The sequence below is a fragment of the Panulirus ornatus genome, chromosome 11, assembly GCF_036320965.1.
Source record: "Panulirus ornatus isolate Po-2019 chromosome 11, ASM3632096v1, whole genome shotgun sequence".
NCBI lineage: Eukaryota > Metazoa > Arthropoda > Malacostraca > Decapoda > Palinuridae > Panulirus > Panulirus ornatus.
The window spans coordinates 61,761,439-61,788,598 of record NC_092234.1 but is presented as its reverse complement, the minus strand read 5'-3'; the positions used below and the strand labels follow the sequence as shown (position 1 = coordinate 61,788,598).

General features: G+C 42.6%; 1 protein-coding gene across 2 annotated transcripts in view; it reads right to left on the bottom strand.

Moving 5' to 3' along the window:
• The window catches only part of LOC139751598 (uncharacterized), an 83,692-nt gene that overhangs the window by 19,350 nt on the left and 37,182 nt on the right, over nucleotides 1-27,160 (bottom strand). The window contains exons 1-6 of one of the 2 annotated variants that reach the window (XM_071667199.1): nucleotides 25,249-25,381; nucleotides 10,307-10,464; nucleotides 8,313-8,417; nucleotides 5,153-5,263; nucleotides 2,552-2,650; nucleotides 1,339-1,440 (exon numbers count right to left, since the gene is read on the bottom strand). In XM_071667199.1, coding sequence (XP_071523300.1) covers nucleotides 1,339-1,440; nucleotides 2,552-2,650; nucleotides 5,153-5,263; nucleotides 8,313-8,417; nucleotides 10,307-10,457 — 568 coding nt within the window. In that variant the 5' untranslated portion in view covers nucleotides 10,458-10,464; nucleotides 25,249-25,381. Of the gene's footprint in view, nucleotides 1-1,338; nucleotides 1,441-2,551; nucleotides 2,651-5,152; nucleotides 5,264-8,312; nucleotides 8,418-10,306; nucleotides 10,465-25,248; nucleotides 25,382-27,160 lie in introns of those variants that run through there. The other variant, XM_071667198.1, reaches the window with a different exon arrangement.

The following is a 27,160-nucleotide window of genomic DNA, read 5'->3' as shown; positions in this document are numbered from 1 at the left end:
GACACTAATTCAAATTGGTACAGACTGCTACAGAGACCACTATAGACAGCTACAGAGAAAACGTACAGAGACAACACCAGACTGCTAAAGAACGGTACAGGGACCACACTAGATTGGTACTGAGCGCTACAGAGACCACACCAGACAGGTACTGAGCGCTACAGAGACCACACCAGACAGGTACTGAGCGCTACAGAGACCACACCAGACAGGTGCTGAGCGCTACAGAGACCACACCAGACAGGTACTGAGCGCTACAGAGACCACACCAGACAGGTACTGAGCGCTACAGAGACCACACCAGACAGGTACTGAGCGCTACAGAGATCACACCAGACAGGTGCTGAGCGCTACAGAGACCACACCGGACAGGTACTGAGCGCTATAGAGACCAACCAGACAGGTGCTGAGCGCTACAGAGACCACACCAGACAGGTACTGAGCGCTACAGAGATCACACCAGACAGGTGGTGAGCGCTACAGAGACCACACCGGACAGGTACTGAGCGCTATAGAGACCAACCAGACAGGTGCTGAGCGCTACAGAGACCACACCAGACAGATACTGAGCGCTACAGAGACCACACCAGACAGGTACTGAGCGCTACAGAGACCACACCAGACAGATACTGAGCGCTGCAGAGACCACACCAGACAGGTACTGAGCGCTACAGAGACCACACCAGACAGGTACTGAGCGCTACAGAGACCACACCAGACAGGTACTGAGCGCTATAGAGACCACACCAGACAGGTACTGAGCGCTACAGAGACCACACCAGACAGGTACTGAGCGCTACAGAGACCACACCAGACAGGTACTGAGCGCTACAGAGACCACACCGGACAGGTACTGAGCGCTATAGAGACCACACCAGACAGGTACTGAGCGCTACAGAGACCACACCAGACAGGTACTGAGCGCTATAGAGACCACACCAGACAGGTACTGAGCGCTACAGAAAGGACACCAGACAGGTACTGAGCGCTACAGAGACCACACCAGACAGATACTGAGCGCTACAGAGACCACACCAGACAGGTACTGAGCGCTACAGAGACCACACCAGACAGGTACTGAGCGCTACAGAGACCACACCAGACAGATACTGAGCGCTACAGAGACCACACCAGACAGGTACTGAGCGCTATAGAGACCACACCAGACAGGTACTGAGCGCTACAGAGACCACACCAGACAGGTACTGAGCGCTATAGAGACCACACCAGACAGGTACTGAGCGCTACAGAGACCACACCAGACAGGTACTGAGCGCTATAGAGACCACACCAGACAGGTACAGATGGGTGGTGTGGTGAGAGAGGTGGGGTACTCACGGGTGTTGGGCGTGGAGGCGTTGGGGTTGGCGTCCTTCTCCAGCAGGAGCTTGACCACCTCCGGGTACCCGTACCACGCGGCCATGATGAGCGGCGTGTGGCCTGCCAGCAGCACGTGACGTGATACACGACTGACATGACGTCATAGACTAGTGACATGACGTCATACACTAGTGACATGATGTGATATACCAGAGACGTGATAAACTAGTGACATGACGTGATACACAAGTGTGACATGATGTGATACACTACTGACATGATATGATACACTAGTGACATGATGCGATATACTTCTGACATGATACACTAATGATATGATATGATACACTACTGGCATGATATGACACTGTAGTGACAGGTTATGATACGTAACTGATAAGACACACTAATGTCTTGTCAGTTGTGACATGATACATGATACATGGTACATGATACAGTTGTGACATGACATTATACATGAGTGATATGATACATTAACGACATGATATGTTACACTAGAAACATATGAAACAAACGACTTGATGCACGAGTGACATGAAATGATACATAAGTGACATGCCATGGTACACTTAGGACATGACATGATACATTAGCGATAATAGGTGCATCAGTGATACAATATACATTGGTGATACAAGATACATTATCGTAACACACGATACACCACGATACACTTGTGGCGATATGTAACAAATTTTCAAGAGAAGATACAGTGTCATAATGAGAAAAGACTCGATGTATGACGTCTATTTTCTTAACATGAAGACAATCAGTCTATTACCCTAACATGATAGTAAACAATTAATTACCTTAACATGACTAATTAGTCTATTACCTTAACATGATGGTAAGCAGTTTATTACCCAAAATCCTTGCTTCTGTAGGGCCTTATGTGTTCTATGAGACTGCGTGTTCATATGTACTACATTTGTGTGTGTATATATATATATATATATATATATATATATATATATATATATATATATATATATATATATATATATATATATATATATATATATATATATATTCTTCTTTCTTTCATACTATTCGCCATTTTCCCGCCTCAGCGAGGTAGCGTTAAGAACAGAGGACTGGGCCTCTGAGGGAATATCCTCACCTGGCCCCCTTCTCTGTTCCTTCCTTTGAAAAAAAAAAAAAAAGTGTGTGTGTGTGTGTGTGTGTGTGTGTGTGTGTGTACGTCACTCACCTCTTCTGGTCCTGACATCAGAGACAGCATTCTTCTCCAGGACCAGTTTGAGGGAGCTGAGAGCGCCATTCTCCGCCAGCAGATACACCACCGTGAACACTGTGGACAAACACCCACCAGTTAGGACGCCACTGTTCACCTCTCCAGCTGTCTGTCTCATGCTGTGTTATTCTATATCCTTACCTGGGAATGTTGTATCACTCTTAATCATTGTCTCTGTTATGGCTGTTGCCTTTCATGTATGTACCATATTAGATTTGTTATACAAACACACGGCAATATTCTGTTACTTATTACTCTCAATATTTTGCTTTGGATGTATAGCAGTGAGGCTCCTAACGTTCCATGTTATATCCGGGTTTATTCTGAGTATATAACTTGGAGGATGTGAAGTATTTTAGAAGCCTGAAAGTGGACATGGCAGCGAATGGAACCACGGAAGCTGATTTGACCTATAGGATAGGTTAAGAGGTGAAGGATCTAAGAGGACCACGGAATGTGTGAAAATTTCATTACATGTGCTAGAAAATGTGCGTAGATACTGACAGATAATAATTCTAGAATTCTGTTCAAGATGTCGCTGGAGAGTGTCATAGTGCCAAGAGAACTGGAAAGAACAAACGTAATGCCTATCTATTAGAGGGGAAACCAGGAGGAAGCACTGAACTAAAGACAGGTCTTCCTGACGACTGTGGTCTGTAAGGTGTTTTGAAAAGATAATTAGAAAGTAAGTGGATGACTTTCTACAGAGGAGAAGTTACCACAGTGAGAAGCATCACGGTTTGGGGGGAAAGAAAAGTCATATGTAGCAAACTTCTTAGATTTCTACGAGAGAGTGAGCTGCGTTGGACAAAAGTAAAGGTTGGGTGGACTGTTTACATCTGGGCTGCCAGAAAACACATGACAGTGTACCACACGGGTGGCTGATTAAGATCTAGATCATAAGATAGAAATAAAGCGAAAATTTCTTCAATGGATCGAAGATTATCTCACTGGAAGGGGGGAAAATGGACGCATGTCTGAGAATCCTTCTCTTAACAGGTCGAGGAGTGCCACAGGGTACCGTACTGGGACCATATCTCTTCTTGATCTATGCAAATAAATGGCTTAACTGAACGTATGGAGTCCTACCTGAATATATCTACAGATGGTGCAAAGGTCATGAGAGAAGTGAAAAGTGAATATATGATTGTGTCTGCTTAATAGTGGACCTAAGCAGACTCCTAAGTTTGATACGTGGTTGATGAAATTCATCCTGTGCTAATGTGAAGTGATGAGGTTGGGGCAAAGTGAAGTAAGCCTTCAATATAATTATTATCTTGCAGGATATAAGCTTCAGGATTCTGCATGTGAGAGGGACTTCGGAGTCGACATCGTCCTTCACATGTAGCCAGAGTCTCATTTCAGGAGAATAGTTAAAAAAATATATTTTCTGCTGGCAAATATTAGAACAGCTTTCAATTATTTGGATAAGGATGTATTCCGCATGCTGTTCATGTACTACATAAGCCAAAACTAGGATATGCTTCTTTGGTTTGGTCGACGCATCTAAAGAAGCACAAAGAGCGAATAGAGAAGGTCCAGAGGAGGGGAAAACTGAACCAAAATTATGAGAGCTGAGTCACAGGAAAAAGGCTAGAAGCTTTATAATGTGTCCAACGTGGAAGAGAGAGGAATGAGAAGTGACGTCATCATAATCTTTAAGATTTCATAACATCGCTGACGTGAACAGTGAACAGTCCTTGGACAGATGTCGGGATTGTGAACTAGAGAACATAACACGAAATTAAGCAAGAAAGTTATTGAAAAAAAAAATGAAAGAGGTCCTTTTACATAGAGTGGTGAATAAATGGAAGAAAATGATTGAGGACCTGCTGAATGCAGACAACATACATAGCACAAATACGAAAGCCTTTAGTATAAGGACAGCCGCAGATATGAAGACACTCCAAGATATGAGGACAGTCATAAGTTTGAGGACCAATCCTCGATATGAGGATAGCCCTAGGTATGAAAATAGCCCTAGGTATGAGAACAACCTAAAGTATGAGAACAGCCTATGAAGACAGCCCAAAGTGTGAGGACAGTCTAGTAATGTAAGGATAGCTCTAGGTATGAACACAGCCCAAGGAATGAAGTGAGCACGATGAGAGCCTCAGGTATAGAGCCCTGAATAGAAAACGAACCCTTGGTCTGGGAGAGCCCTTAGTATACTGAATGCCTTAGGTATATAAGGTGAGTCTAAGGTGCAAGGACAGGCCCTAGTTATGGGGACAGCACCGGGTATGAGGACAGCTCTAAGTATGAGGACGTTCCTATGAGAGCACTAGGTATAAGAACAATCCTAGGTATTAGGACAACCCTAGGTATGAGGGCAGACCTATGCATGAGGGCAGTCTTAGGTATGAAGGAGGTTTAGGTATGAGTAGAGCCCTAGGTATAAAGACATACTTGTACATGATCAAAGCCCTAGGCATAAGAGCAGCCTTATGTATGAGAGTAGCCTTATGTATGAAGGCAACCCTAGGTATGAGGGCTACCCTAGGTATAAGAGCCAGAGTGGAAAGCCCAGTGTTGGTGAAGTGTGGGAGGAGTACTCACGGGCACTGCTGGTGTGGTTGACGTCGGAGCCAGCCTTCACCAGCATCTCCACTGCCTTGCTGTGGTTCTTCTCGGCGGCCCAGAAGAGCGCCGTATACCCCTTGCGAATCCCTGTAAATGGTAACGGAGGGTTAGTCACTGGTGGCACAATGTATGTACTAACACGGGCGGTGAACCACTCTGTTCAAGATTTTTTTTTTTTTTTTTTTTTTTATACTTTGTCGCTGTCTCCCGCGTTTGCGAGGTAGCGCAAGGAAACAGACGAAAGAAATGCCCCCCCCCCCCCCCCCATACACATGTACATACACACGTCCACACACGCAAATATACATACCTACACAGCTTTCCATGGTTTACCCCAGACGCTTCACATGCCTTGCTTCAATCCACTGACAGCACGTCAACCCCTGTATACCACATGACTCCAATTCACTCTATTTCTTGCCCTCCTTTCACCCTCCTGCATGTTCAGGCCCCGATCACACAAAATCTTTTTCACTCCATCTTTCCACCTCCAATTTGGTCTCCCTCTTCTCCTCGTTCCCTCCACCTCCGACACATATATCCTCTTGGTCAATCTCTCCTCACTCATTCTCTCCATGTGCCCAAACCATTTCAAAACACCCTCTTCTGCTCTCTCAACCACGCTCTTTTTATTTCCACACATCTCTCTTACCCTTACGTTACTTACTCGATCAAACCACCTCACACCACACATTGTCCTCAAACATCTCATTTCCAGCACATCCATCCTCCTGCGCACATCTCTATCCATAGCCCACGCCTCGCAACCATACAACATTGTTGGAACCACTATTCCCTCAAACATACCCATTTTTGCTTTCCGAGATAATGTTCTCGACTTCCACACATTTTTCAAGGCTCCCAAAATTTTCGCCCCCTCCCCCACCCTATGATCCACTTCCGCTTCCATGGTTCCATCCGCTGACAGATCCACTCCCAGATATCTAAAACACTTCACTTCCTCCAGTTTTTCTCCATTCAAACTCACCTCCCAATTGACTTGACCCTCACCCCTACTGTACCTAATAACCTTGCTCTTATTCACATTTACTCTCAACTTTCTTCTTCCACACACTTTACCAAACTCAGTCACCAGCTTCTGCAGTTTCTCACATGAATCAGCCACCAGCGCTGTATCATCAGCGAACAACAACTGACTCACTTCCCAAGCTCTCTCATCCCCAACAGACTTCATACTTGCCCCTCTTTCCAGGACTCTTGCATTTACCTCCCTTACAACCCCATCCATAAACAAATTAAACAACCATGGAGACATCACACACCCCTGCCGCAAACCTACATTCACTGAGAACCAATCACTTTCCTCTCTTCCTACACGTACACATGCCTTACATCCTCGATAAAAACTTTTCACTGTTCAAGATAATATGATATAATGTAATCTTATCAAACCAGCTTGAACGTGGTAAGACAGTCACCACACCATCCTGTACATGGTAAGATAGTCACCACATTATTCTGTACAGGGCAAGATAGTTACCACACCATCCTGTACATAGTAAGAAAGACACCATACTGTCCTGTCTACAGTAAGATAGTCACTATACCATTTTGTTCGTGGTAAAATAGTTACCACACTAATCTGTACATGGTAAGATAGTCACCACACCAAAGGAAAGATTAAGCGACAGTCAAAAAGTACTTTTGGCCAAAGAGCAAAAGGAAGTATCCATTATAGAAGGAAAATTATCATACTTCCTTTTAACAGTAGTGAGCTTCGCCTTACGATCAGTATATTTGCTATGGTTTCGGCCGGAGATGAATATTGAATGAAAGCCGGAGGAAAAAGAACTTCCCCAGATCTAATATGCAAGGTCCTTTCCTTGAATGGCATCAGAAGAAGAAGGTTTGGACGACGGCATGAAAGAATAGGCAGTGTCAGAGGAAGAAAGGAACATGTGCTTCCATTTACGCAAAAGTGATTGTCATACGCGCAGTAGAGGGAGAAGCACTCCTTAAGGAGGGGTAGAAATAAAAAGGAAATTTATTTTTGTAAGCTAGTATAGTCTCCGGTCTTAAAGTGCCTATATGAGGAGTTTAGAGGAGGCAAATGGAAGAGGAGTAGTGACTTCAGAGAGACTGACAAAAATGTGGTCAGATGAACCAACTGAAAGTGTAGTTGAGTAGAAATAACATATGTGATTACGAGCAAAAAACAATTGTTGAGTGATGGAAAAACGGTTGTCAGGGTCAGGAACATGAAGATGGTGTTTGGTTGGTAATTTGCTCTCGATCATTTGACAATGAAAACGTAAAGTTTGGAGCCCCCACACTATCTGTATGGGAAGATTTCAACCAAATCCTGTAGTGTACATCCTCAGCTTTAGTGTAAGAGGATATCATGAACCCGGGGGAATATAGAGAGACGAAGAAAGTTATGAAGGTTGTAAGACCCGGAGAGCAGTAAGTGAAACTGAGGAAAACAATGAATGTTTAAGAAGACAGATCTTAAGGCAGATGACGTCAAAGTTTGCAGAGTCAAGGTCCATCAGTCGTGCAACAGGAATGTTGGTGTTGGAATAATGACAGACTCTTCATGTGAAGCGTAATCGTAAGCGTATAGTATAGCTGGATATATGTGAAGGAATTCAAATGAAATATTCTAAGACAACTGTGACTCTGAGAGAAGAAAGTATTAGGAACTGTACTTCCGAAACTGTGCTCAACATAAGCAAGGATGGAGGAATGACTAGGGAAATAGTCAGGCGTATAAGAAAGTTAACATGTCAAATAACATTTCACCTGGCTAGATTACTGGAAATTCATTTTGAATCGCTTACGACTGGTTGGCTGTAGTTTAGATAATTCGGGAATATCAGACATGATGTACATAGTCGCTAGGTCGTATACCACGAGGCCAGGTGCTGAACGATGGCACATGTACATATGATGAACATCTAAACCTTCTCTTGCTACTAGTGGAGGTAGAGGCAGGTCAGTGTCCTGGGTCAAGGTCAGGTAAGAGGAAGGTCTCACACAGCTATGTGTGGAGCCGTAAGCAGGTACAGGCCACCAAGCAGGCGAGGTCAACAAGATACACTGAATATTTTGTAAGAGTGAGAAGGGTTACGTATTGGTACAGAGACAGATGTTGCCTGAGGAGGGAGGTCATTACCCTGGTTCTCCGTGTACGCCAGCACGTAGGAAGTATCGCGCTTCTCCAGGACATCTTCGATCCGTCGTAAGTCGCCTTTCGCTGCCGCCACCATCAGAGCGACGCCTGTAGAAGGAGGCACCTCTTAGAACGACAGCATGACTCATCAACAAGTTTGATACAAATGTAAGAAATAACACACTCTCTCGTCCGCTCCTGACCTATGGTAGTTGTAATGTAAACATAAGCGACTTCCCATTACTGTCACACAATATTTGTAATGTTTGCGCGAACTTGCGTATGTGTAGTTTGTGTGTGTGTGTGTGTGTGTGTGTGTGTGTGTGTGTGTGTGTGTGTGTGGGTGAGTGGGTGAGTGAGTGTGTGTGTGTGTGTGTGTGTGTGTGTGTGTGTGTGTGTGTGTGTGTGTGTGTGTGTGTGTGTGTGTGTGTGTGATGATAAGAATAATATTTACCAATAATTCATTGAAGTGACTCCAGAAAGATGCTGAAAATGTAGAGAAAATACACAAAGCATAAACTCTAAAGGATTTTAAGCCTTCACACAACTAACATGACACTCTGTTGATCACTGATGGTGTTCACGGTGGCTAGGATGGGATTGTTCATGCTGCTGCTGCTGTGTGTGTGTGTGTGTGTGTGTGTGTGTGTGTGTGTGTGAGCTCGGATGTGCTCGATGTGGTTGTGGCGCCTGGGAGACATGGGATTTATGATGACGGCGGGGAAATAGCTTCTTCCCGAACCATCGGATGAGATCAGGCTGATGGTATGAGGGAGGTGGGACGACCAGTGCGTTTAGCGTCTCTTGTTAGGTGTTGTAAGAGGGATCAAGGATGATCTTGCATGCTCTTCTCTGCACGTTTTCTGGTATTTTCCCTCCCCACTGTATTGGATAACAGGACACCCAGATGGGGAGGCATATGTGAGTCTAGGTAGAAAAAACTGTATGTATGCCGTTGATTTCAAGGCTAGGGAGCCCAGTGACAAAGAACGTAGGAGACACGAGCTGGAGAGTTTGGTAATAGTACAGACGAGTCACTTTTCAGCTTTTCTTCTCATCTAAAGTAACACCAAGAGGCTCAGTGGACTGAGAAGCCTGGAGGAGTCTTGGGTCTACTATGACAGTAGGGGTAGGACACAGTAGGAAGTGAGGTTGCTCTGCAGTCTTGGTTTTGTAGATGGTGACTTGACTGGCAAAGGTCCAGTTCTGGTAGATGTTAAGTGTTCCCGTTTTCCAGTCATGTGGTACACCACAGATGAGGGACTGGAAGGTGGAGATGGCTCCGCGAAAAGTACTGCCTGACAACGCTCAATGAGGAAGTCTGAAAGCCATGAAATAAGGCATCTCTGATGCCTTTGATTATTCTTGCATTATTTGGTAACTGGATCGAAACCTCTGATGGAATTAGCGAACGTGAGAACTGCAAAGGTCCTGTGACTTTCTGCTGAAGAGGCGGTAAGTGGAGGGGATCTATAGATTACCAAACTGCTCCCTTTTATCTTATGATAACTGAGACGTGAAGGCTACCTGCTACACCACGGAGGTGCATTATAAGGAACTTGCACTGTCTGTGTTAACCCAGTTAGAAAAAGACCTTTACAGCCTTTCGTCTGAAAATATACAGTGGAGGTATTACAGATGTTACAGAATTGGGTCATAACAGAGCTAGTTAACTGATCAAAAAAGAGCTGAAGATCCAGGTGGGGCTGGATACTTCCACGCTCCAGATAAGCACGTGAGTGAGGTACAGCTACAATGTCAGGGAGGCAGATATACAGGAATGTTTACAGAGTAAATACTACGGTTTATAGATTATGCACTTCATTGAACATTAAGTCATGACTAGTTGTAGCAATATAGTGGTGTGTGTGTGTGTGTGTGTGTGTGTGTGTGTGTGTGTGTGTGTGTGTGTGTGTGTGTGATGTAACTATGAGTACAGAGACTCTGGACGTTGCAACATAGTCTTAGGAGGTGTGGTACAGAAGCTCTGAACTTACCATAACAGTTCTTCCTCTTGGCGGGCGTCTCATTAGTGATGTTGACACAGGAGTCGCTTGTGATCTTCCTCTGGACCGTTCCTGTGATCCCCACCGCCGTCATCACCACCACCACCACCACACAAGGTAATATTGACCTCACCGACACCATACTGTATCTGTAAACACAAGTGGCTCGTCATTTGATGGACGTAACTTATGGATACCCAATGAACATTGAACCCTCTACCTGCAGGGATCATCATTATGCAAGTCCCTGCAAACTTACACTTTCCTCGATAACTAACTCGTATAACCCGCCTGGAACACTACAGTCTACAACACCATCAGTAGCGTCATCTTCAACAATGTCTGCAACACTTTCAACAACTCATATGAAATTTACGTCACACTTACATCAGTTAAATTAACAAATATAAACACACATGCAGCAACCCTTACCACCAAGTATGAAAATCGTAATCATCACTAATTAAATACACATAAACTCTTACAATATGCAACAGTATTTTTGTTTGTTTGTTTTAGTTTCTTATTTTACCATCTCAACATTTTGAATGATCGTTACTGCCACTAAGCGACTGGGTCCTTTTGCTTTTGTTTCGGCGCAAAGCATTTGTCTCTCGGTCAAAAAAACAAAAACATTTTCTTATCTTGCCTCTACTTACGTCCTGTCTGTACATTGGCCTATTGGAGCAGGAAGGTCAGGCCATACCGTCCCATGGTAGTATCAAGTAAGAACTACATGGCACAGCAACACAGTACCTCGGCAGCCCGAGAGACAACTCTCTAACGTGACTTTCCGTTGTCGTTGTTGTGGTCCATCTTGCTGCTTTTTGCTATTCTCTTCCTGAGTCTGGAGGCGTAACTGCACCAGGCAACATGGAGGGGGAAGTTAAGAGTTTGTCAACGGGGTACAGTACTGCAGCTTCTGATGTGTCTCCACCTGCAGGTTTGGACATCCAGGTGACATGTGTGGTACACGACTGGAAGATGTGGCGGCGATAGGTATTTGAAAATGATCTTCCTTTATCAAGACTTGATCCAAACCCACAAAAATTCAAGGTTGCCTTAGCTTCAAAATGTCTTGGTCTAGAAGGTCTAAAGATGACTTACATTGGCAAGTGTGGCCCGTCTTAGAGTTAACTGGTGTTAGCCGATGTCTTCAGAAAATTTGAAGCTGTTATCGTGGGTGAAAAAAATAATCTCCTTTTCCCACAATTTCAGTTAAACAGATGTGATCACGAAATGGATGAAGGTGTGGGAAAGTAACCGGCTGTTCTAAGGAGTATGGCAAAAATCACGTGAATTTTGTGATTGAATGTATGATAAGTTGTTAATGAACATGTTGATTCTGATTGAAAAAAGCCGAGAAGATAAAGAAAACATCTGTCGGGATAGCTCAGATATCTACACTGCCAATGACACGAAGGTGCTGAATGTTCATTTGAAAATCATTAAGAGTGTGGATGAAATTCATAGGATTGACAAGAGTGGAGCCAGTAACTTGAGTAGGACGCAGAAGGTGTCTGACCACGTTCAAGGGAAGTTCAAGCTATTTCTAGCGGCTTTACACCTCAGTTAAGGGACACATGCATGCTGGGCGCCGTGGGGTTCAAGGATGTTTGTGTAGAACCAAAGAGAATGTCAAATGGTCAGACATGAATGCTGACGTAAAAGAAAGCTTTGTGTAAAATGTATGACACATGAGGCAGCACATACCAAACGACCACTCCTGAGCCATGAATGTCCAGAGAAGCCCTGGAGAAAGGTACGAGTTGACCTGCTCGATTTTTACAATAGACAATACCTCATGACAGTCTGTTACTTACCTATCTTCTGGGAGATAGATAAGCTGTATGACAGTCGGACAAAGACAGTCTGACCTAAGCTGGAGGTTCTCTGTGCACGTCATGGCACTCCGGATGAAATGATTAAAGACAATAGCCCTTATATGCCGCCGTGAGGCATACTTAATTTTACGAAAAATGGGGCATAACGCATTACGATATCCCATTATAACAACAAGGGAAACGGAGCGGCAGAGCTAACTGTCAAAAGTGCTAAGAGATTTGCTGCGTGAAATATAGAAGACTAGTAGTGACCATTATGTGTCTGGCACTGCTGAACACAAGGAACATTCCACCTCAGGGATTAGACACAAGTCCAGCTCAGAGAATGATGTATAGGAGATGGAGACTGTGGTCCCTGTAGCTGAGGCACTGTTGTGGCCTAGTATCACGGCGGATGTGGAAGACACACAAGATACACAAACTGAGAGAGAAACAGACACATTATTATGACGGGGTTGCTCATGGGTTCTCAAGGGTAGAGGAAGGTGACGTAGTCCTGATGAATCGTTTCAGGTTAGGAGAGAAGAAATGGAAACTACAGCGGTTGAAAAGTTAAGTGTCAGATCTTACGAGCTGAGGGCAAAAGATTTTATTTTTTCGTAAAGGGAGCTGATACCATGTGAGACAAACCAAGGAGCCTTGTATTACCGGACTCTGCAGAAATGAGGTTAGACCGCGCGAGCTAACAGTCAGCTTTGGCGAGGTTGTATCATGAGGAGAACATCTCACTCTGCAGAATGCGCTTGAAGCTTCGTGTTTTCCGTTTCTTTATGGCTTTACCTGCGTATTACGTACACTCGCCACTCATGATCTTTTCGCATGTGTATAACTAGCAACAACCTTTATACTACATGTACACTCAGTAATCAGAATCACCGGCTGATTCACCCCAAAAAAAAAAGTAAATGGACTTCTTCAATGTCTCAGATATGCACGAATCCATATAATATGGAGACTTGAAAAATGATGATTTGAAACTTTCGGTCAAGAAGATGCTCTGTCGTTTCGCAGAGGCAAACTACTAAATGAAATACTTGGTAAATTAACTTTAGAATAATGCGACATGTAGGGGTCTGAAAAGATATCAGAAAGACGAAAGAAAGTCGGACAACTTTTTGAGTTTAGCCAATGAATTTTCCGTGATTTTGTAAGGCCAGGCTCATGAACCGTGACAGAGTCATCCATATGCTGGGAAATGTTATTTCCAGTTGACGACAGGACCTGAGAGTTCAATCTAGCTTGCGACATACTGGAGTCTAGATGAGTTTTGACTAACTTTAGTCTAGAGGAGCTACGCCTCCCGGTGCTACTACAGTAACATCAATCACCAACAAAATTCGAAAAGTTACGGAAACTCCGAAGTTGATGTTGCTCAAGATGTTATAAAGAAAGTGGGGGATCTTGACGATTCCTGCCACCTGGCGGGAAAATCGTTTTTAGTATTTTGGGGCTCGTCGATCAAGCACCTTCGCCGCTTCTGTGACGACTTTCTTCACTTGTGAGGGTATTCCCTGGCTGGCCTGCCTGGAGGCCTGACGTACCCAGCGTGTGCTTCAACATTACCCGAGTAAGGCTTTCCTTCTCCGCACGTTTGCCAAGTCTGTTTGTGATGAAATGTTTTTGTGTATGTATTTACCTGTGATTTATTTGTATATTCCCTTTCTGGAATTCTGTTAGGATGTCTTATGTTTAGCTGGTCAGTTGTAGCAGTACGAGGTGGGTTAGTGTGTGTGTGTGTGTGTGTGTGTGTGTGTGTGTGTGTGTGTGTGTGTGTGTGTGTGTGTGTGTGTGGTCACCACTTGGTCGTCGCCTGTGTGTGAACAAGCTGGTACCAGCAGTTCAGAGACATACACCAGCCAAGGAGCCTCCAGCAAGCTCGAGGTGAGGCGCTGACAGAGGACTTGGATCTCAGTGACAGGTCAGCTGTGCCAAAGAGAAAAGTAGGAAAAGGGGACAACGCTGGTGGCGTCTGAGAACTTTTGATCAACATGACAATCTCCAGAGGGAATGCAGTAATAAGACACAAACTGGTATGCGAAAACTGATAAAAGCCAAAGAATCTTTCATAAACCCAACACAGATTTCCACGACTACTTGTTTTATCTCTCTTATTCATGTCGGGATTTTTGTACTGTTTCACGATATCGTCAGTTTCAATCGGTTTACATAAGAAACGATGCTAAACATCAGTTGTTCATAGCTTTCCTCTAACCATACAATGGTAACCTCGGCCACAGCGGTAAAGAAGCAGATTTGAATATCTTCCTTGAGATCACCAATGCCATCATAACCAAGGTGCTTCTTCCCTCTAATGACGCGTTGGATTGACCTGTGCCACATCTGGGAGCACCAACCAAAGCGCCTTCGAAGCCAGAACCTTCATAGCTCCTCAGCCACGGACGAGTCTACTCCATCAGTTCGAACGCAACTTAGAAATAAGTGACAGTGTTCTGCAAGACCTTGCTGGCAGTTTTACTAAGCAGTATAATGTTACGTCAGAACAGGATAAAAACGATAATCAGTCATTTCTTAGATAATGACCGAGAGACTCAGCTTTCCTGCCCTTGAGAAAATCAAATGTTTTGTCACCCAGTTCCGTCCCTGCAGCATACATCCAAGTGAAAACGACTTCGGTATTAGCTTCCTAACCTGTTTTTCCTATCTGTTTTACAGACAAGTCTGATACGCAATATATTTGTTTAGCGTTACAAAACAAAGATCAGCCATTAATCTTCGTTTTTTTAACGCTAAACAGATACGCTTACTGAAACAGACAGAAGAAAGAAACTGTGTTGCGAGAAGCCCTCCCTATTTGAGTTTTTGCTTGGAAAAGGCATCAGTTGCGACATGGTCCAGGAACAAAGGCAGCCCGTGAGTTTACTTTCAGTATCCAAGTCTGAATACAATCTTTCTAAATACTCAACAGCGTCTTCACTGTCTTACCTTATCATATTACTGATTTCTAAGGCGTATTTGCCCAGCGCTTCAGAACCACAAATTTGAGACATTCCGCTTAATTTTTCGACTGGGGCAAATGTTAAATTTTCAGCAACATTTATCTTGTGTATCTTGTGTAACACTGGAAATAGTGGCATCTATTTCTAGTGAACGGAATCAGGAAACAGTCCATGATCACTAAACAGTAGTAGCTGCTCTGACTTATCCCATAATGAATATTCTTGCAACTCTCTCTATCAAAATGAGATCATTTTAAAAGCATGTTAATGATGATTTGACCTCATCACTATCTAGGTACCTATAATGTTCTTGCTTGACTGAATCAGACTTAGCAAATAGCTGTACCAACCCACGTTCCCGTCTTATACTTTTTACGACTGAGACGAGGGAAGTCATTTTGATTTTTGCTTAACAACGCATGATCATAGCTATTTCCTGCCACTTAGAAAGAGATATGATAACATTGATTGATTGACTGATTATCACTCCACTTCGTTAGTGGTCTGGTATCTACTGTGCCTTATCTGCAGCTTGATAAGACCTCAGTGCTACTTCTGTGGTCTTTCGACGCCCCATGATGAGACAATCAAAAGACGAATTTTCTCCAATTTCCTGATCCATCAGGTCCGAGGGAACAAGCCATCTCAGGGTAATAGAACAATCTACAGAAAAAGTACATTAGCCAGCGCCGAGTAATAGCCTCCAAGTCTGACAGCCTCTGGTTGCACGACGACACAACAGCACCGTCTTCTGTTGTGATCTACCAAGAACTTTGATTTTATGTTGTTTCAGTCTATCTTCAAACAATAAGCTTCTGACATCGTTCTTTTTTTTGTTGTTGTTCAGGCCAAAGAGAAGGATCATTTGTAGGTTGACTGACTTTGTGAACTTCGGAAAGCTCTAAAACCTAATAATTATTCAGCTATTTTCGGTTTGAAAAAAATATCTAAAATCTCACCACCATGGAAATAGAATTTTATATTTTGGCTTCTGTCAAAGGATATCTAATAACTTCACATTATTCATTGTGAATTAGGTATCTTGTTTTCCTTGATAAGAATACCTCAGTATATCTAAATTAATATCATCGTCTAAAAACTCGCCAATACTTTTACTACTTATGTTAATATACAATTCATATGTGAGGTTCCTATATTCTCAGCATTCCGTTGCAACATGTTCCACTGTAATATCGCAACTGTAGGTGCCATACACTTGGGCAGGTCTCCTCTCAGGTAAATGACCATGGCTCAAAATGGCACGGCCAATCCTCAGTGGACATAGAACTGTCTTAAAATGGAGATTCGCACTGAAGAAGGAATGCCATACTTCAACATCTCTCCTCCTCTGTAGCTATTCTCTTGAGTTTTTAAGTCCCAGCTAGCTTCTTATTAACATAGGATTATCTATTCTGCTCATAAAATCATTGTAAGGTACCATATGTGATCTTAATATGAGTTGGTAAAGCTAAAGATAGCTGTTTTAGCCTCGGTATCTGCTATTTCATTACCGCTGACACTAGCAAAATTATACACTCTCGTGCTTTGAGTGGATTCTTACAATCCAATATTCGACTTTTTGAACGTTGGGATACACTGGAATATAGCGTGATAAAGCTTGGAATGAACCCAGGAATCGGAGTAGATGATAAATCAGGTTAAAGACGACCGTTAGATTAATTTCAGTTCAGCCTGAAGACCGTACAATTCTGCAACAAATATGGAAGATTCTTTTGGTAGTTTTGCTAAGAGATTCCTCTTCAGTAACTAGAGCAAAGCCTGTGGAGTTGCATTTTAGCCAACAGTAAATAATATCATTCTGTTTTCACTTAGACTATCATACTGAGGGAAATTGCTTTTTGTCATTACAGACGTAATGTCGCTTTTGGTTGCTTTAATCTTCAGGGACCCTCTACGAATGGAGCCAAGGAAAACGTACGTCTTGAAGGGAGTTTCAGTCCAAAATACCCTCATTAATGGCATTTTTTGGTATTTCTACTTTAAAAGGTTTAGAGGACTCTGGATGTTATCAAATATCTCAGTCCTTTTCGCAGCAAAAATATATTGAGGGTCAAATGGTGTACGTTCAAACCTGAGGAGATACGTTAAACCATGTTATTTACATTTTAAACTCATAAAGAGCTCACCAATATATGCATACAGACTTTCAACTTCAGATCTAAACGCCCATGTGCATACTCTAATGCCTAGTTTGAGGACAACGTCAACCATTTTCAGGATGTCAGTGGCCGACGAATGTACCTAGCAGCCATAGTCCAGTTTACAGCTACACAGTGAATCATATAATCTCAACAGGGTCTTCCTATCTGTTCCCAAGGTGTAGTGGGATGTTGCTTTCAAACCTTCAGCTACTTTGTCGCTTTGCTTTTAAGGTTTTACATATGAGCGGCCTAGTTCAATAGTCTTTCAAAATTTACTCCCAAAAGTTCTGCCTTCTCTTCAAATGAAATGCGAATACCATGCAATTATAAATGTGGAACAGTTGATTAGTTGATCTTGTATAATGTATTGTTATAGTTTTTGGTTCAGAGAGATTAAAGCCAGATTTATCTACCCAATCGGTGATCTTATGATGGACAATAGGCAGCTAAATCACCAGCAAAGAGGGATAGTTTAACATCCCCCTTGGGGAATGACGGAGGTTAATCACCATACAACTGTCCTTCATTCCTCACACGAACATATAGATGATCCAGCAGACATACACAATAATGGTCCGCCAGTGATGGCTGACCAACTTGAGATAATATTATCTATCTAATTTCCTATATTTTCATAGGACATACGAACGAATACATAAATTCGCTTTAAGGAACTTTATTCTTCTTTCATTTCTAATGGGCTGGCAGCGCAAAGAGTAGGGGGTCGAAGCTACCGCATCGCCAATTTTCGATAGGCTGGTACAAAAATGACTCGGTGAAACAACTGCAAGCGTTGTCTGAAAATGCTGGATATTTGCTGACTGATCTATGTAGATTGTGCTGCTATTCTTGTTTTCCGTCCAAGTCCTTATAATTTTGATATGAAATTTAGTAACAATTGCCAGTTTACATCCAAATCGTATGTGGTTGGGTTAGAAAGAAAAGGTTCATGGGGTACCAAAAATGTTTTGTATCTGCTGCTTATTTAGCTTGAGTCTTCTTTCATGACATCCAAAATGTGGTCATGACTGGCTTTCACGTAACAAAAAAGTGGCTATCTACAACCTCTTATGTGTACATTTTGTCTTATAATTCACTTGCATCTATGCACTGCAGGCGTCTGTGGTACATTTAAGGCATCTCAAAATTAAGCCTAGGGATGAAAATTACTTTAAAAAGAATAAAACCTCGACTCACACATTGGAGTCCAGCGCTATGTTCTTCATGCTTTTTTCGACTCCCATTACCGTTACTCAATCTGGATGTCTACAGTAATGATGTTTTACGTTTGCATCATCTGTTCAACGATAGCAAGAGCATTCCACACTGCCAAAGTTTCCCTTTGATCCTCGACGTGGTACAGTCAACAACCACTCAGCTGAAGTCTAACAGTGCTTGTTGTTCCAGCATGACGGAGGCTGGACGGGACGACGTCACCTGTAGCCTCTCTATAATGTCCCCTTTCGTGTCAACAGGTAGTCGGGGCCGCTTGCAGGTGAACCTTTCCCACGGCACAACATTTTTGTTGTGTACTGGTGGGTCCTTTGTTACGGCCGGAAGTCCCCACGAACCATCATTACAATGCCAACCGTAGCCTATATTTGTGACTTCCTCTACTATCGACTTTGCTCGACTCTGCGCTCACTTGTATGTTTACCTTTGTGTAAGTGTGACTAAATGAGTCATTCTGTTTGTTTACCTGTGTCTGTCTCCGGACGCTCAGCGACACTGTCGTACCACAGACTAACCGCCCAGGTTAGTTGCAGTGTGTATATATATATATATATATATATATATATATATATATATATATATATATATATATATATATATATATATATATACATATATAAAGAAATGCAACTGTAAAGTAAATATTGTGAAAAGAACCCTCGGGGAGAACAATTGTGGAGGAACGCATTACGATGCTCTCATGTTGTTGATGCTTGGCGTCGCCCGGGAGAAGTTGGTACACAAAGCAGGATGAGTGAGAGAAGGAAGGACGATTCACGCTACCTTTATAGGTATGTTCAGGCATATTTGAGTCCTCTTAGGCTAAGATGTGTATTGTGAATTTACAAAAGATTGCATAGAGCAGTCTAAGCGATAGACAGTAATATTTATAATAAGAATCAAGGGATTGTACAAATTTGTAACGGGCCAGAGTGAGGAACGTGACGAGAGTTACGTCAAGTGGTATGAGATAACTGATACATTTAATGACACTGAAGTGTATGTAAAACCCACATATTAAGGGAGATCATGTCTTATAAGTAAGGAATAGAAGTATATTTAAGAAACAGGGACTGTAAATGAGAGCAACGAGGTCGAGCCTAGTTAAAATAAGGAATAGAAATCAACGTAAGAAATAGGAACTAAATGAGAGCAACGAGGTGGAGCCTAGTTATAAGTAAAGAATAGAAATCTATTTAGGAAATAGCTGTAAATGAGAGCAACGAGGTCGAGCCTAGTTATAACTAAGAAATAGCAATATATGTAAGAAATAGGAACTGTAAATGACAGCAACGCGGTCGAGCCTAGTTGTAAGTAAGGAATAGAAATCTGTGTAAGAAATAGGGGCTGTAAATAAGAGCAACGAGGTCGAGCCTAGTCCCTATGGAGTTGTTTATTTTAGGGCTGCCCTACACTGCTGTCTGACTCATAGTGATTGTAGGGTGGTATTAATAATACTCATTGTATACGGCGTTGTTAATGAAGGTGCTATTGTCTAATTGTCACAGAAATGGTGCTGGAATAGATATTGGAATTAAAGGTACCTCGTTATCCGGGGTTTGCACTAACTGATAACCCCCAGCCCCTTTATATATATATATATATATATATATATATATATATATATATATATATATATATATATATATATATATATATGGACCTGCCTTTAACTAGCCTCACTGAGATCAAGACGTTCGGCTGCCGGGATGGCCAAGAAGCCAAGAAGAGTAGCGGCGTTTATCCTCAATTTTTAGCTACCAACAAAGACCTCATGCTGCGACCGCCCTTCCCGTCCCAAAGCGGCCTCCACACTCCCCCGTACTCACGCGGAGCGCAGCTGAGAGATATCCCTTGGCACTTCATTATACGGCTCAAATCAGAACAACTTCTCATAATCCCAACTTGAGTGTGACGTCCCGCCCCATCATTCTCTAGCTAGTACTACCAGCCGGTGACATTAATCCCAACCTTGAACGACCATCAACATACATTTGCCCACACTGCCAAGCACCTCATCACCAAAAAGCATTTCTCAGTCAGATGCCCCAAAGCCTCCTTCATCCCATCCTTCCGTCTCCTAAGTCTGCGCCTACTTCATGTCCCGTTACACTTCTGACACTTTGATCTTATTATTCTTCTCCATCAGTCCAGGCCACTTCAGTACACCTAGGCCAGCTGTCAGTCAGACTACGCTTACTGCCACACCTTGCTCTTGCGCTGCAGTTCCCCAAGCTTCAACGATATGTCTTCTCATCCTCCAGAAACCCATCACTGCTGCATATTCCAGTTGCCTCAAAAAGAGTCAGGTGATCAATCCCTGACTTCGTTCTTTCGTTATGGGCCGAAATATAATTAATAAAATCATTCCTACTGATGGGCTTACGATGCACTGAGAACTTTACATCCCTGTCAAACTTCCATATTAACGTATCTAAAAGCATCAAGTAACCGATGGTCTCCTCTTCTACTGTAGACTGTATTACTCTGTTTACATTGTTCAACATTCTCGGTTTACTGCTCATGTTAGTCTCCTTACTATTACGTCGTCCATGTATTTGTGTTACGTGACGCCCCTGCCCATGGCTGTGTTGTAATTGTCTTTCTCCAGTCTCCATGCACAAGCTTGTTGTGTATACCGAAGTATACTCAGCAGACCTATACCTCAGTGATTTAAGCATTCACTTTTGTTTCTCATGTATTTATATAAGGGCACTTATACGAGTATTCTGCTAGTTCTTAGGCACCTTACACTGGTCATGCAAACGTTGAAAAAAGCCTGATCAACCTATGAATAACATCTTTATCCCCTTCCTTGAAGAGTCCAACTGAGATCCCATCCATACCTGCCACTTTGCAACATCACAGCTTACGCAAGGCTTTCACTACCTCATCTCTTTTCACCAAATTATTCACCAGGACTATCTTGCTCCACATACCTCCCAGGCCCTAAGAACACCACATTGATCACCTCATCATCTACAACATTCGCCAGTCTTTCAAAACATTCTCCATTTTTCTCTTCTTTGCCTATTACCACTTTCCCATGTTTCCTTCTTGTTCACACACAATTAACCTATTACCAAACAATTTTCTTCTTCCCCCTAAAGTTCGTTGATATCCACTCACCCCCTCTTCTCATTTTCTATCTTTCTTAGCTCCCGTACCCCTCTTTTGTCCTGCTGCTCCTGTATTTTACATTATTAAATCACTCTTACACCCTCGCTTTAGATACAATCAATACATCACTCGTTCCTCCTTCCCTAGCAATTTAACTATCTCATCCCAACTCATATTACCCCCTTTCTCATACGCACTCATACCACCTTCCACATACGAAACACTTCACCCATTTATCTCAACACTGCTTCCCTGAATACCCTGCACTCCATGTCCACTCCCCTTGTTTCATGCACTTTTACCGCATGTCACTCTTCACTCAATCATCCATAATATCTCTGCACACATTCCAAGCTCATTCACTTTCACCACTTCTTTCACATGCACATAATTGCCTCTTTTCCTAAAACCACAGCAAACTTTCACCCGCGGCTCTACCAAGAAATACTCAAACATCCCATCTAACGACCTTCTTGAACAATGTCTAGTATCCCCAAGCCCTTCTCATCCACTCGATCTTTTTGTATTTAATCCGATTTTTCCAAATTAGTATTCCATTTTCAGTACACAAAGCAACAACCAATCAGTTAATCCTTTATCAGTTAACTCCCAGTAATACCATCATGTACCACAGCATCCAGTAGTGCATTCAAATCCCCTAGCACCAGGATCCATCCTTTGCATCAAAAACACTCCCTCAACAACTCTTTTTCTAGTCCCCTTATAGCCAGGGACATAATTGCTAACAGTCACCCAGATTTCACTGTCTGTTTTCGTTATCACCCACATCAATCTAGAACTCACTCTAACCCTCGTCTCTGTCCCTAAAATATTTCCATACCAATCTGCCCTCATGTCCTACAACTGTAGCTTCACTCAGAACCAGAAAGAACATCTAGGTTCCCTTCATCAGACCCAGCGCCTTTCTCTACCCTCCTCATCCTGGTTACATCCACTTACATTCAGACACCTCAATCTAAGCCCATGGAGTAATCTTCTTTTGACAACCTCCTCTTCCGGTTTTTGGAGATTATGATAACGTTTAAGTCACGGAATAGCCAACCAGGTTTTTTCCCCCCTCCCTGAGATTAATTGATATTTTTTTTTTTTTTTTTTTATACTTTGTCGCTGTCTCCCGCGTTTGCGAGGTAGCGCAAGGAAACAGACGAAAGAAATGGCCCAACCCCCCCCCCCCCATACACATGTATATACATACGTCCACACACGCAAATATACATACCTACACAGCTTTCCATGGTTTACCCCAGACGCTTCACATGCCTTGATTCAATCCACTGACAGCACGTCAACCCCGGTATACCACATCGCTCCAATTCACTCTATTCCTTGCCCTCCTTTCACCCTCCTGCATGTTCAGGCCCCGATCACACAAAATCTTTTTCACTCCATCTTTCCACCTCCAATTTGGTCTCCCTCTTCTCCTTGCTCCCTCCACCTCCGACACATATATCCTCTTGGTCAATCTTTCCTCACTCATCCTCTCCATGTGCCCAAACCACTTCAAAACACCCTCTTCTGCTCTCTCAACCACGCTCTTTTTATTTCCACACATCTCTCTTACCCTTACGTTACTCACTCGATCAAACCACCTCACACCACACATTGTCCTCAGACATCTCATTTCCAGCACATCCATCCTCCTGCGCACAACTCTATCCATAGCCCACGCCTCGCAACCATACAACATTGTTGGAACCACTATTCCTTCAAACATACCCATTTTTGCTTTCCGAGATAATGTTCTCGACTTCCACACATTCTTCAAGGCCCCCAGAGTTTTCGCCCCCTCCCCCACCCTATGATCCACTTCCGCTTCCATGGTTCCATCCGCTGCTAGATCCACTCCCAGATATCTAAAACACTTCACTTCCTCCAGTTTTTCTCCATTCAAACTCACCTCCCAATTGACTTGACCCTCAACCCTACTGTACCTAATAACCTTGCTCTTATTCACATTTACTCTTAACTTTCTTCTTCCACACACTTTACCAAACTCAGTCACCAGCTTCTGCAGTTTCTCACATGAATCAGCCACCAGCGCTGTATCATCAGCGAACAACAACTGACTCACTTCCCAAGCTCTCTCATCCCCAACAGACTTCATACTTGCCCCTCTTTCCAAAACTCTTGCATTTACCTCCCTAACAACCCCATCCATAAACAAATTAAACAACCATGGAGACATCACACACCCCTGCCGCAAACCTACATTCACTGAGAACCCATCACTTTCCTCTCTTCCTACACGTACACATGCCTTACATCCTCGATAAAAACTTTTCACTGCTTTTAACAACTTTCCTCCCACACCATATATTCTTAATACCTTCCACAGAGCATCTCTATCAACTCTATCATATGCCTTCTCCAGATCCATGAATGCTACATACAAATCCATTTGCTTTTCTAAGTATTTCTCACATACATTCTTCAAAGCAAACACCTGATCCACACCTGATCTATCTTCATGTTAATCTGTATCAAGACATAGCAGTTATACCTAAATTACTGCAAGATAACTGAACTCAACCAAATTTATGTTTGGATACACCAGGTCTCCATGCATTTTGATAGGTTAGGTGTCTATACTTTCAACGTTATCATTTATATTCTTCTTTGTGTTGAAATTGCATTCAGCAAATAACAAATCTCACCAGAATTCGGTCTGGCAAAGATTTAGGGTTAGCAATAGTTTACCTGGCCCGAGTCGTGAAATATTTTTCTTTTGTGTTAGGAGTACATTGTATGGAAACTAGAAAATTGCTGAGGAGCGTAACTATGAATCTTTTTTTTATCATTATTTTAATTCGGTACACAATGGGGAGGGCTTTGAAGACCAGGGAAGATGTTGGTTTATTGACCGTAAAATTAGTTGTAAAACTTGAGGGAAAATAGTAAAATATAAAGCATCAGAACCTATGAAAACCTCACTTATTCCTTATGAGCCGAAATTTACCGAATGATTCAAAGTCATGGCCAAAATATACCAACCGTGGTGAATTATTTACCTCGCTTTAGGTCCAACTGTGCAACTGCGTCGTTCCCCACTAAAGCGTAGCATGTCCAACACGTCACACCCACAGGATACCACCACTTTCTTGCAAAGTCCGCGAGATACACATTGATAACGTGGGTGGTGTTAACTCTGGGTACAATTTACTCTGCTGGAGTTGGCTTTGTAAGCAATTTTTGGTTTGCTGAACAAACTATACTGAAACTAACGATGTCGATGTTTGCTGAACAAACTAACGAAGATGTCGACTGTATAACAAAGGAAGTGCTGAACAGCTACAAAAAAAATATTAAAAGAAATTAAATTACATTTAGTTGTAATTTCTTGTTGTTCCCCTTCATCATGGCGACCCAGAGTCACACATGATTCCACAGAGGAGAGATCAGAGACTTGAAATATCTGGATCTCGACCAAACCTTACGACTGCATGACTATCATCAGCTCACACTCAGTGGCTGGTAATCTAAAATCAAGACACCAGGCTCTACCCAACTTACCGCGAGGAACACCTCGTTGATACCTTCGAAGTAGCCTACTCTAGGTTTACGAAGATGTTTTGGATTGAATCCTGTGATATACGTACGCTCTTCGATCGAATCCTGGCTGCCTGCATTAGAAGGTACACACCAAGAGCTTCGACTTGAACCCCCACGTCTCGCCCTGACGTACGCACACCACAGTTTTGACCCTAGGCAGAACTTGAGTTGCACCTCGTGCCTCTGTCTACACACTCAAAGCTCTCACACAAAAGTGACGCCTCCGGTGCTTTTAACCGAGCGTCCCTCAATGACGTCACTTCCTCTCCACATATACTTCGATAATGTGAAGTTAATGACGAAATATTAAAACAGTTGCAAATCACAGCAACTAATCCCATTGCATGGATTGATAAGTACCACCGTATTCCTATTTCAAAGAAAGCGGAAATACATCGTCATTACAACATGGTGATACATCAATTTTGGCGCTAAAAGCATCGAACAGCGACTTCCCCGTAAATGCGGGAGGAAATGCCATCACACCTTCGTGAATTGCGGCTTGATGGCATAACCACACGGTTCAGTATTCATTTCGACATTGGGAGGTTCTGATGTTTCTGAATTCATCGACAAAGGATCATACACAACGGCAATGAATAAATAATCATTGATGAAAAATGATAATATTCAACCTGACGACGTACTTAAGTATTAAGATTCAACTCAACCTCCCAAGCATGTTCTAAATGATTGACACAGCGCAGTGAATCTAATAACGTAACGACTACCCTCATACAGTTATATGATTTCCCCCAAATATGAAGACGTTTACAGTAAGCTTTAGATTTTCACGTTGCTCTCCAGTATAGAGAAGCCTGGCACTGATGTAAGCACGTCACCACAATTCAGTTTATTCTTCAAAGACGTGTGGCACATGACGACAACTTAACATAGCCCAATATTCTACAAGGAGAGCTAGCCTACAAACCAATTCTGTCACCATGTAAACTGCACATGGCAATAGTAAAAGGAAATCCTATGTGCAAAGACGGACACTAGCTATATAATTTGGTCATCACGTAGAATCACACACAACAGTAGTAAAGGATAGCCTGTGTTCTATAATGAGCAGTAGTTATAGCAGCTACATTCATCTGTTTAACAGGAAATGCAAAGAACTGTCGTTGAACAGACAGATTGCGACACATTATTCTCGTTTACTGCGTCCCGCCACTTGTCAAAGCATGTGGTTTTTATGTGTGTGTGTGTGTGTGTGTGTGTGTGTGTGTGTGTGTGTGTGTGTTCTCTCAAACCTCACGAAGAAATTCTCATTATTTGATTTTTGTTGTTGGCATTTTGGAATTATGATGACACAATGTAGTGAAGCAAGTTCATGCAAACAGCTCCTTTTTAACGAACACAGCCGCCCGGCAACTGGATGTAAACAAGGGAGCATAACAATCACGTAGTTTTCAGTTAGCAGAAAAAAATTAATGTCAAATGTCAAGAGAAGTTGGATGAAGTTTTCTCAGGTTGTCAAATGTCAAGAGAAGTTGGATGAAGTTTTCTTAGGTTTCGTTGATTAATAGACATGCTATACATACGTTTGCATTACCTTGCCCAACATTTTTCCTGATGTTCATAACCCCCCCTCCCCCCCACTACCGATTTATTTAAAGTCGTGGGATCAAAAAAGGTAGTTATCTTGTTCATGCTACACTAGGGTTGTTCAAGTGTCCATACATTGATAACATTTGCAAAAGAAATTCCATTTCATACCCTAGTTAGATGTATGGCGTTGCTTGAATACAGCGTTACCAGATGGAGTTGAAGATTTCGTCTGACACACACACACACACACACACACACACACACACACACACACACACACACACACACACAAAACGGGAAATTTCGAGTGTAAAATTCTCTCCCCATTATACAAAGACGGTTATGACGAATAGTAATCACATAACGCTTGAGAGGCCGCCTGAACTATTTTGTTTAATATGTCAT